Source organism: Alexandromys fortis, unplaced genomic scaffold (genome assembly GCF_014885135.2).
Source record: "Alexandromys fortis isolate MF-2015 unplaced genomic scaffold, M_Fortis_MF-2015_v1.1 scaffold_57, whole genome shotgun sequence".
In the NCBI taxonomy this organism is placed as follows: domain Eukaryota; kingdom Metazoa; phylum Chordata; class Mammalia; order Rodentia; family Cricetidae; genus Alexandromys; species Alexandromys fortis.
In genome coordinates this window covers 6,512,422-6,524,506 of record NW_026067941.1, presented here as the reverse complement: position 1 = coordinate 6,524,506, position 12,085 = coordinate 6,512,422, and the positions used below count along the sequence as shown (strand labels likewise).

Genomic DNA, 12,085 nt, shown 5'->3' with positions numbered 1-12,085 from the left:
TGTAGTTTAGTGAATGCATACACAAGTCCTGGGTTCAATACATAGTATCCTAAGAAAAGCCTAACTTCCAAAAACCTAAAAATTTGAAATAGACATGGTGATGCCAGAGGATCCCTTTTAAGTTCAAGGCCAGCATAGCCTATATAATGGCTCCCAGGCCAGTTAGCTACAGTGATACACACACACACTATATATATATATATATATACACACACAATACACACACAATATATACACACACACAATACACACACACACACAATAATGGGCGTAACTGCAATACTTTCTAACATGAAACTGACTGCGTCACGTTAAACTATTTATGACTAGTTTCTATTAATTTTTAAAACCCAACAAACCACAAATATAAATGTAATTGGGATGTGGAGGTGGGAGGACCAGGGAACTCAAAACCATGTTTCCTCTACACTGTTTGAAGTCATAAGATCCTCCTGTCTTAGAAAACCCAACCCAACCTAACCACAACCACATTTACTCAATTTCAAAAGGAGATTTAGATACCATAGAGAACAAGTTTTAGGTGTGGATCCTTTCTGATATTCTAAAAGTACCAGTTATTCCACTTCCAATGTAGATCTGTTTGGGAAAACAGGCTCAGCTTTTTTCCATTATTAAACTCAATTTGTTACTCTAAGTCTAGCTCTATCAAGAAAAATATAAAATACTATAGAGATCTTTATTAAAAAAAATAGTGGCTATTTTCCCAACAACTCATGCCATCTAAGCCTCCTGAGACACAGACAACATAAAAATCATCCCAACATAAAAGTAAACTGAAAGAGATGAGAAAAGTATCCAAGAAACAAATAGAAAGTATCAGCCAATTGCCATTAACAGGTATTTATCTGTTTAGGGGAAGAGGAATAAAACTTGGTACCATCATGTTACATGAACCAGCCGAGAGAAGAAATGCAACACGTGACATCTAAGTCAAACTATGTGGGGGAGGAAGAGGTGTAAAGGGGTAGAGAGGAAACCAGACAGGGCAGCGGGACAACAAAAGACCCATTTTCCCTCTGTCTTATATGGAATTTAGATTTAATACACCCATCCACTCCCCCAAACATAACATAAAATGCAGGCACACACATGAGCTACAAAAAAGCAGAAGGCTTGGGGACAGAAGGGATCCGTGGGAGAAGAGGATAGAATAGGAGGATAGTGAGCGTGTATGTGTGACAATACAACAAAACTAAATGGCATGTATGTTTGATGTCATAATCAAACCAAGTATTTCATATACTAAAAAATTAATTAAAAAGAGAAAAAAATAGCATGTATTTAAGATGAAAGCACTGTGTGCACACACACGTGATTTGGATTAGGAATCTGGAGAGTAAGCTCAGTTAGCAAAGTGCTTGCCATGCAAGCCTGAGGACATGGGTTTGATCACAAGTACCCATGTAAAAGTCAGGCACGACAGCACACACCTACAAACTCAGCAGCACTGTGGAGGCAGAGAGAGGCAGAGTCCTGTGGATCACTGGAGAGCCAGTCTGGACTAATCCATAAATTCTAAATCCCACAGAAAGATCCTGCCTCATAAAACCACATTCAAGGTTGATCTCTGCCCTCCCCTAACACTGGCACACACTCCCCACAGGGACAACCCACAAGAAATTATTGAGATGAGAAAAGAGTAGTTTCTCATCAATCAAATTTAAAATAATCATCCTACCATGTAAATATGTACAAATGACATTAATACTTACAGTTAGAGGAACAGGGTCTTGGAAAGCCAGGCTCATTTCATGGCAGTAAAGAAAGAGAAGCAGGCGTTCACATTTCTAATAAAAGAGATAATAAAGTAGTAAAGCCACAGCTTAGTTTCTAAAAGAACTCACAGGCCTCAGAATAAAAATTAAAGCCTGAGAAATACATAAGGAACACTGAATCTAGCCATGTAGTGGTGGTGCACACCTTTAATCCCAACATCTGGGAGGCAGAGGCAGGCGGATCTCTGTGAGTTTGAGGCCAGCCTGGTCTAAAGAGCGAGTTCCAGGGCAGCCAGAGCTACACAGAAAAACCCTGTCTAGAAAAACCAAAAAACAAAAGAAAGAAACACTCAATCTTTGTGTTTTGGTTGGGGAATATGGATATGAGAGTTCCTATAATTATGGGAATAAACCAAACACTATAAAATACATGTTTCCAGTTCCTCAAGATGAATCCCCTCACCACTCTAGCCTGCGTATTGTGCACCAGCAGTCACTGGAGGAAGTCAGGGAGTGGCCGAGTCTTTTCCCTGTAAGCCCTGTTACTCTCTCCTCTCAGGCCCTCCTAGTGAACACCTGCAGTATGGGCAGTGAGTGTAGGTTCCCCCTCTTACATGTCAATTTTCATGTTGTTTCTTTCTTTTTGGGGGTACAGGGGCAAATGTTCAGACAGGGTTTCTCTGTGTAGCCATGGCTGTCCTGGAACTTACAGAGATCCACCTGCTTCTACCACATGTACATTACCACCACATGGCTAATTCTTTTTAAAATATATTTTGATAAATTCTTTAGTACTAAAAAAATTATACTTAAATGTTAAATATCATGTGGTCAAAGTATGAAATTATTTCTAGGAACATTAAATCAAAAAAATCAATCTTGCTGTCAATTCTCAAAAGATCCTGACAAACAAAATCAACTAGTAATTAAGAAAAAAAAGAGCTAGTACCAGGACAGGCACCAAAAGCTACAGAGAAACCCTGTCTCGAAAAACCGAGAGAGAGAGAGAGAGAGAGAGAGAGAGAGAGAGAGAGAGAGAGAGAGAGAGAAAAGAAAAAGAAAGAAATCAGACAGAAAGGGAGGCAAAATTTAAAAGCTTAGACTAAAGCTAGGCATGGTAGCTCATTCCCATAAACCCAGGGATAAGAAGCTGAGGCAGGAGGATTGCCATCTGATGACAGTATGGACTAACAATGACACCCTGCCTCAAATTAAAAAAAAAAAAATTACATTAAGAACAAGAGAAAAAAACAACCAAACAAGCAAAAAACCCAAAAATAAAAAAACGAAGTTGGACATGGTAACTTGTAATCAGATGTACTTGGTTGGAATGTTGTGAATTTAAGGTCAGCATAAGCTACAAAGAGAGTTCTAGGTTAGCCTGAGCTAACAAGTATTTTAAACTTCTACCTAATAGAGGTTTCTTTTAATTAAGAAGTTATGGCTCAGTGGGTCAAGTGCTTTTCTATGCAAGCACAAGGGCCTGGATTTGGATCACTAGCACCCAAGTAAAAAAGCCAGGCATGGTGGCACCCAGGTGTAACTTGTGTGAGGGAGGAGGGGAACAAGGGACTTTCAGGTGCTTGCTGGCTAGCCAGTCTAGCTCCATGAGCTTCAGGTTCAGTGACAGGCCCTGTCTCAAAAATAACGTGGAAAGCAAAAAAGGAAGATATGTTAGGTCAAACTCTAGCTACCCTCCACATGTAAAGGCATGGGTATAAAATCCACATTGAGTGTACACACACACACACACACACACACACGCGCGCGCTATTGGTTATGTAAAATTTCTTTCTTTCTTTCTTCTTTCTTTCTTTCTTTCTTTCTTTCTTTCTTTCTTTCTTTCTTTCTTTCTTTTTTTTTTTTTTTTTTTGAGACAGGGTTTCTCCATAGCTTTTTGGTTCCTGTCCTGGAACTAGTTCTTGTAGACCAGGCTGACCTCGAACTCACAAAGATCTGCCTCCTGAATGCTGGGATTAAAGGCGTGCGCCACCACTGCCCTGCAGTTATGTAAAATTTCTATTCTTCTGTGTGTAGAAGACTTAAAGGACAAAGTGAGAGACTTAAAGGACAAAGAACTCAGTATAAAAATCAACACATGTAACAAAAGCCATCCTAATAGTCTAGTGTGGAAATGCTCAAAAACTTACCCTTTTATCTATTGCTGTTAATTTAGTAAGGCCTTCAGTTTTCCTTTTATCTGAGTTGTGACTGGGAGCATCACAATCATATTCAACTTCTGGCTTAGATAAATCTCGGCAGAAAGTACAAATCCACTCTCCACTGTTGGGATAAAGGACCTATGAGTTCTGAGTCTGTCAGGCTGCTCTCCACCACCCTTCCCACCACGTGCAGGCCATCTATGACATGTTTCTTTGGCATGGGTTTTATTCTCTACCTATTATCACTTACTATTAGGTACAAAGCAGTACGGAGTAGAAGTAGCAGAAATTTGATGTAAAGGTCTGACTAAACATCACACTTCTGAGCCTTCCTCCTCTCTCTCCTCTATACTTGGTGGGTTACAAGTGTGTGCCCACCAAGGCCAGCTAGGATCTATTATTGTTTACCATAGCAGATGAGCTTTCTGAGACTAGGAACCAGGGAAGAGGAAACTGTAGATCAGTGTTAAGGACTGTGCCAAATAAAATTTAAGCTTTATAAAAGTTTTATGTTATTAACAATTGTCAAAAATGTTATAATAGTTACACTTAAAAAAACCTCTTCTTCCTTCCACCTTACCCTCCCTCCCTTCCATTTTTATGTCATCGTTTCTAGCTACATCCACTTTCCTCTAAAATGTTGTTACTTTTTATATTTCCTTGCAGCAGTGGGGAACAGCACCGAGCCCTGTGCTCTAGTCAAGAGCTCCAGCACTATGCCACACTCCTAACCCCATGCTTTCTACTTTAGAGAAGTACTGCTTTACCTCGGGAAATTTGTCAATGTGGGCACGTGACAAGTAAGATGGAATACTTTAGGACACTTTTCACAGCAAAGGAGTTCCCCTCCATTTTGACAAACTGCACACCAGTCTTCATTGGGGTCATCTTCCTTCCTTGTCTCTCCGACATGCACAGGAGACTTCTGGGAGGCATCCAGCCACTCAGCCTTTCCATTTGAGGAACTTTCCTGATGAAGTCCGGGTTGGTCTCCTGTGCTATCAGGAGCATCAGATCTTAACACAGCTTCCTCAGAAGCAGAGCTCTGATTATTGTTTAAGAGGAGAGAAGTAAGTATGCTTCTTGGATAGTTAGTCTGCAAAGAAAGAGAGAACATTATGTATGTATGCATACTTTGAAAGTGACCCTTTAATCTCCCGATGCCTATGATAATTACAGACTAAGTGGGCAGTGTGAAAGTCAATCACATGAATTGTAAAGGTGGTTTCATGTAGCTACTAATTCAAGTCAACTTCAGACACTGTGCTGGAGTCATCTGAGAGGAGGTGAGCCCAGTCAAGCAAACAAGCTCCAGCATTATCCTACTGAGATTAATGGGGGAAGGTCCACTATGAGCAATGCCATCCCTGGGCTCCTGGTCCTGGGTTCTATTAGAAAGCAGGCTCAACAAGCCAGTAAGTAGTATCCCTCCATGGCCTCTGCATCAGCTCCTTCCTCAGAATCAGATCCGCTTTGAGTTCCTGTCTTGACATCTTTGATGAACTGTGACGTGGAAGAGTAAACTAAATAAATCCTCGCCCCTATCCCCTCAGGTTGCTTCCAGTTGTGGTGTTTCATCACAGCAAGAGAAACCTTAACTAAGACAGACACAAATATTATTCTGCTAAGATGAATCTAAATTCTGTGGAACTTCTGTTCGCATATTACAGTCTACTTTGTGGGTGTTGTATCAGGACTACCCTTTTCTTGCCTCTTAAATGGCAACATTACTAAAAGCACTGATGTAATTACATTTTGAGTTCTAGATTCTTCATCTGATTCTTGTTTTACTATAACAACAGGAAAATCATAATTTTCAGGTGGTCCGCTGTTTTCTTGTTTTATTCGGATTGGTTCCAACATGACTACTGGGACTTTGTGTGTGGAGTCAGCTCCTGCTGGTTTGCTGGAAGAGCCAGAGCTGTGAGGGAGAAAGGAGGAGAGGGAGAGACAAAATTAGACAACTTAAAAAATAGAAAGCTGAAGAACATACTGGAATAATGTAACTTCACAATAATACGCATATTTTATATCAGCAGTGAATGATATTAAAATAAGAGCTAGTTCCAGGTCAGGCTCCAAAACCACAGAGAAACCCTGTCTCGAAAAAAAACCAATAAATAAATAAATAAATAAATAAATAAATGAATGAATGAATATAAAATATGATTGTGGAATCAACATAAATTTCCTTGATGCCAGGCCCTACAGACTAACCTTTCAAAATGATTTACCATGTATATGAAAAATAAGTAAGACCAACTTGAGTATTGTAAGGCCCTGGAACTGACTGCTCAACTAGATCTGGGGTCAAATATCTTTCAGTCTTTCCCAGTTTCCTGTCTGGTCACAAGCACTCCAGGGACAACAAGAACCCTAGGTTTTCATGCCCAGTTTGTGTTAAGACACTGGAATATCATTTGTTGGTGGTTGCTCCTTAAAGGCAGTAGTTGGACAGAAACCCTGCGCCATTAGTCATTCTGTTCTTATGGGCAAACTTCCTCCTAGAGAACGCTGCTTTCAAATGTTAGCAAGAAATGGGGTTTACCACAAGCAGTAACTTTCAAACACAATGAAGGCAGAACTAAATAACAACTTAAAGAAAAAGCTTAATTGTATAGAATTTCTTTTAAAGTAGAACCAATGTTTGATCATTTTAACAGTCATACAACACTGAAAGAGAGATTGCTTCTTTACTCAGAGACAGAAGCAGGAGCATTACCACAAGTTAAGAGGCCAGCTTCATCTACATTAAGAGAGTTCCTGACCATGTGAGAGCCTGTCTTAAAACAAACAAAACATCGTCATCCGTAACAACAAACCCCATAAGGAAAGCATTGCTTCTTTTTCCCTAACTCTGTCTATATAGTACTATAACTATTTTTGTCCTTGGTAACATGATGTCAAATTCTATCTTATTTTTTAGCACTGAGACAAATACTTCCTAAAAGTTGTACAAGTTTAATCACTCTATTGTACTAAAATATTAGTTAAAAATTAACAGTAAAAGATGCACCAAGTATCAAAACTAACAACTGCAAGAAATTTATGTACAGTTGGCTCTTCATGTCCATGTCCTTCACTTACATATATGGATGAAAAATACCTTGTGGGAGGGAACATGCAGACTATTTGGAGGGGGTGGTGTCATTATTCTCTAGACAATACAATAAAACAAGTTTTACAAAACAGTCCCATTGAATCAGGCACAATCAATAACCTGGAGATGATTTAAAGCATACACAAAAGTATATGCAGGTTACATTCAAATACTGTACTACCTTATATAAAACACTTGGACAACTGCAGGTTTTTGTATATTCAGATGGGTCCTGGAACCAATTCTCATGGATACTGAGGAATGACTATGCCAGTATATATGGCTAAATCTATTTACCTTCCTCGGCTCCCAACGCTGGAGGCACTAGGTGAACGTATAGGGGGATGGACGCTAGTCATAGTAACAGGTCCTGAGGAGAAGGAAATAGACACACATAGCTGAATTAACAATTATGCATTCAGGTTGAATTATAATTATGTTATAATATAAATTATAATTCACTTAAATTATACCAAAACCAGGAACACCAATTCTATGAAACAATAAGCCTATCTTTAATTTTGTTACACTAAAAGTTTATGGTCATGGTACTACTGACTCTTGAGCAGTGAGAAAAAAGGTCTATGCATCACTGGCTATCTACTTACTCCCAGCCTGAAGTACTAAGTCCTTTCTGCAGTAAAGTAGCTAGAGGATTCCAGTGCCAGTGAGAACTACATAAGAGAAAGGGGTGGATATATAAGGTGGTCAAGGGGACAGCAGATGGCGAAGAGGTTTTGGTACTTGTCAGCAAGCCTGATAACCTGAGCTCAATCTCTGGAACCAAATGAGAACAAGTAATGGGGGAAGTGAAAGTTAGATTCAGACATGAAGCAGCTAAAAAAAGAAAAAAGAAAAGAAGAGGTTCTGAACTGCTGTCATAAAAAAAAGTGTCTATGCTCAGGAGGTAAGTCTGCTTGCTGACAAGCCTGATGACCTAAGCTAGAGCCCCAGGACCCACACATGGTGGAACGAGAGAATAGACTGCCATAAGCTGTTCTGACCTCCACGTGCATGCTACGGTACTTACACACGTGTACACACACAAATAACTAAGTGTAATAATATTAAGTAAAATCTATACTCTGGAGACAGTATAGGTTATATGGTAATCTGGCATAGTATGTAGTAGGTAAATGTTAGTCTTAAGATTATTGCCAGAATGCCTTCAGAAATGTTTTGCCAAGTTATACTACTATCAATACACATGAAAACACCTGATGATGACTTTTTCATCAATGGTATCACCACTATTCAAATTTTGGCTAATTCAGTAGTAAGAAACCAAATTGTTTAGACTCTTCTTATGATGACTGGAGAGAGGAAACACTTCTGTTTAGCCTGTTTTGTTGGCTGTCTTTACCGTGTAGGGATTACTTAATTATGTGTCTTTCAGCAACACAAAGAACATCCTAATTTATTCATATGTACTTGTCCTTTATTCTATTGTATAGTTGTGTTTAAAATAGGAATCTCCACTTAAATTTTGCAAACACCTTTTTTTAAAAATAACACTGCAGAAATAATTAAGTTCACTCCTTTTCAATATTTCCTGTAAACAGATGCTGTTGTATGACTAACTTCCTCAGACCTGAAACAACCTCTCCTCCAGGGAAAAAGGAACTTCCTAAGATTCAGGAAGATGAGGAAAAAATATGAGGCTAATGAAGCTACTAAAATTCAGGAAGCTCAAGAAGTTAAGATACAGAAAGTTACTTATTATGTAGGCAAGTGCTGGGGCAGAGGAGACAATATGGTGAGGGCCTTGCAAAATGGGACCCGGCTTTGCTGGGCAGGGTATGGGGAGCTCACTGGTTCACCGGGCTAGACTTGCATGCAATTCTTTCTTTGGTTTGTCACCAGCACATTATCTGCATGTATCTGTTAATGTCTCTTCAGGAAGTCACACAACAAGTCTCCAGGAATAGTATGTAGAGTGTTTCTTGCAGGAAGCAAGTAGGCATATAAAATATTATTATCACTGCTACTATTATTATTATTACTTGGTTTTTAGATATAGGGTTTCTTTGTGTAATCTTGACAGAGCCCTGGAACTTGCTCTGTAGACCAGGCTGGCCTCGAACTCAGAGAGATCCGCCTGCCTCTGTCTCCCAAGAGCTAGGATTAAAGGTGTGGGCCACCACCACCTGGCTTATGAAATAATATTGTTTAAAATTTTTAGTTAAATGTGAATTGAGTGTTCTGCCTGCAAGTACATAAGTATACAACATGTGTGCAACGCTTGGGAGGCCAGCACTGAAGTTACAGTGTAAGGCAGTTGTAAGCTACCATGTGGATGCTGGGAACCCCTGTCTGCTGCAGGAGCAGGAAGTGCTCTTAACCACGGAGCTATCTCTCAACCTCCTTATATTAAGCCATTATTAAACACAACTAAACAACAGTGAACAAACAAGCCAAAGACTTTTTCCTATGTATTTTAATAAAATTTGACTCTAGACAAATTATATTCTAGAAAAGACTACTTCACAGACAACTAAATTTATTAGTGAGGGTGTGATAAAAATTTGCTCATTGGTTGCTATAATGCCAGTAAATTTTGCTGAAATGACAAAGTATAAAAGTTTAATCTTTGTCTCCTTCTTCGTGAATACTAGCTTCACATGGCATAAAAACAGGAGAGTGAGATGGGCTCAGCGGGTCGAAGCACTTGTCACCAGGCCCGACAACTTGGTGGAAGGAGAAAAACACCAGTCTGTCCTCTGACTTACATATATGCACCATGGCATACAGGTGGAGATACACACACACATAAAATAAACATATATAGAAAGGAAACCTCAAGATATAGTTACCATTATCATTTTTAGAATGATATTTTTAAAAAGGGGACAGAGAGAAAATTTTAATTATTATAAGTAAAAATGAGTAAAAACTAGAAAATATTTACAAATCCAAAAGGTGGTTTTACCTGCAAGGCCTGGAGATGGCACTGATGAATTTGGTGACTGCACCGTTCTGTTTGACGGAGGTCTTGGCTGGGCATGATCTACACTTGTATCTTTCCTTGCAATATTGTCCAACATGATAGTACTTGAACAATCAATCTTCCAAGAGAATAAATTATTTCAGGGCAAATTAACTTTGCAAACCAAAACCACTTTCAAATTACAAGAAAACTTCCAAGGTATAATGTGCATAATGAAATAATATGGAAGAATATTTTCATTTTCTGTGGACTCTTCTATGGTGGTGGGAGGTGGGGGATAGGAAGCAGACAAGGTCCTTTGTATTTTAATATTCTTAGGCACTACTTTAGTTACTAATTTCCAGATGGTGCATAAAGGATTGGGTTTCTTAATGTAATGAAAATAACTTATAGTGTGGAATAATCCGAAAACCAAGATAAAATATAAAATTTAGACTAAGTTTGCCTGTTTGATGTATGCATGAAAAACGTATACTCTCCCCATTTAGAATATATGCAATGTAAAAACTGAAATGACTCTCATGAGATTAATAATCCAATTACTAAAAAATAATAATTGATCTCAACTTGGATTTAAAAAAAATCAAAGAAATTTGAAAAGTTCTTTCATAATCTTACAGATAAATCCTTCTAAACTGTAAAATACTTCAAAAATGTTAATGTTTCAAGTTTGGTTGTGGATATATCATGACACTGAGAATACCCAATCTTGCAGGGGAAAACAAAAAAAGCATTGGTTGCTTTTCCAGAAAACCAGGGTTCTATTGCCAGCACCCACACGGCAGCTCACAACCATCTATAACTTCAGTCTCAGGGATCTGACTCCATCTCCGGCCTTCAAAGGCATCAAGTACTCCTGTGCACAGGCATACATATAGGCAAAATACCTGTACACATAAACAAAACTTTCTTTAATTTATTTATTTATTATGTATACAACATTCTGCCTCGATGTATGCCCGCACGCCAGAGGAGGGCGCCAGATCTCAGTACAGATGGTTGTGAGCCACCATGTGGTTGCTGGGAATTGAACTCAGGACCTCTGGAAGAGCAGCCAGTGCTCTTAACCTCTAAGCCATCTCTCCAGCCCCCCCCCAAATATTTATTTATTAATTATGAATACAATATTCTGTCTGTGTGTGTGCCTGCAGGCCAGAAGAGGGCACCAGACCCCATTACAGATGGTTGTGAGCCACCATGTGGTTGCCAGGAATTGAACTCAGGACCTTTGGAAGAGCAGGCAATGTTCTTAACCTCTGAGCCATCTCTCCAGCCCACATAAACAAAATTTTAAAAAAATAAAATGGAAAACAAATGACGAAGATGAGGAGAACCGGCAACAGAACACTACATTTTCTGCCTTTATATTCTTAAAAATCTTATTATCTTAATCTTATGATTCTTAAAAAGTCACTTGCCAAAGTTAAAGACCCTAAGGATTAACCCATTTCTTAATTTAAACATGCAAGGACTGAGCACTAACCATATGGGGATGTGCTCAAGCAGACACGACTGCTGTTCCATTGTTAAGGGAATCCCTGCTCTTCCATGTCTTACACTTCTGGAACTCACTTGGCTGTTACTGTGCACACTCCAGTCAGACACCCAGTCTGTTCTCTCATCCTACTTCCCTCCCTTCCCAGCCCTGATTCTATGATGCAACATCTACAAACATCTTTAATTTCAGAGCCCAGGAAAACATCCTTCTGTATGCCCAAGTGTTCATAATTTCTAATTTTACTCACATTTGATTTCTAAAGAATAAAAGTAAGCTTTCAAAAATAGTTGGTAAATCAATAAACCCACACCTTACACTGCATCCAGATTCAAGGACAGTTTTCAAAGGAAGCTATTAGTACAGCTTTTCCATAAACTTACATCTGGAAGAGATGGAAGATTATAAGTCCCTCCCACTGGTGCGCTCAGATCAATCATGGGTGAACTATAAGCTTTTCCATCGTACCCTGCTGCACTTGTGATCGTGGGACTGGAAGGAGTAGAGGAGGAGCTGCTGGCAGTTGTGGAAGGAGCTTGTCCACTGCTAATCTGCCACTGGAGTACCAAGAAGAGAAGAAAAAAGATTAGTGTAACTCAGGCACGGAAGACAGAAGACAGTTTATTTCAGCTCAATTTATTATTT

At 39.1% G+C, this 12,085-nt stretch overlaps 1 protein-coding gene across 4 annotated transcripts in view; it reads right to left on the bottom strand.

Moving 5' to 3' along the window:
• Trim24 (tripartite motif containing 24) overlaps positions 1-12,085 on the bottom strand; it is a 104,751-nt gene that overhangs the window by 3,354 nt on the left and 89,312 nt on the right. For all 4 annotated transcript variants that reach the window (XM_050147903.1, XM_050147902.1, XM_050147905.1 and 1 more), the window contains exons 11-17: positions 11,824-11,997; positions 9,928-10,063; positions 7,296-7,368; positions 5,651-5,819; positions 4,666-4,994; positions 3,887-4,019; positions 1,734-1,808 (exon numbers count right to left, since the gene is read on the bottom strand). In XM_050147903.1, the coding sequence (XP_050003860.1) occupies positions 1,734-1,808; positions 3,887-4,019; positions 4,666-4,994; positions 5,651-5,819; positions 7,296-7,368; positions 9,928-10,063; positions 11,824-11,997 (1,089 nt within the window). The remainder of the gene's footprint in view (positions 1-1,733; positions 1,809-3,886; positions 4,020-4,665; positions 4,995-5,650; positions 5,820-7,295; positions 7,369-9,927; positions 10,064-11,823; positions 11,998-12,085) is intronic.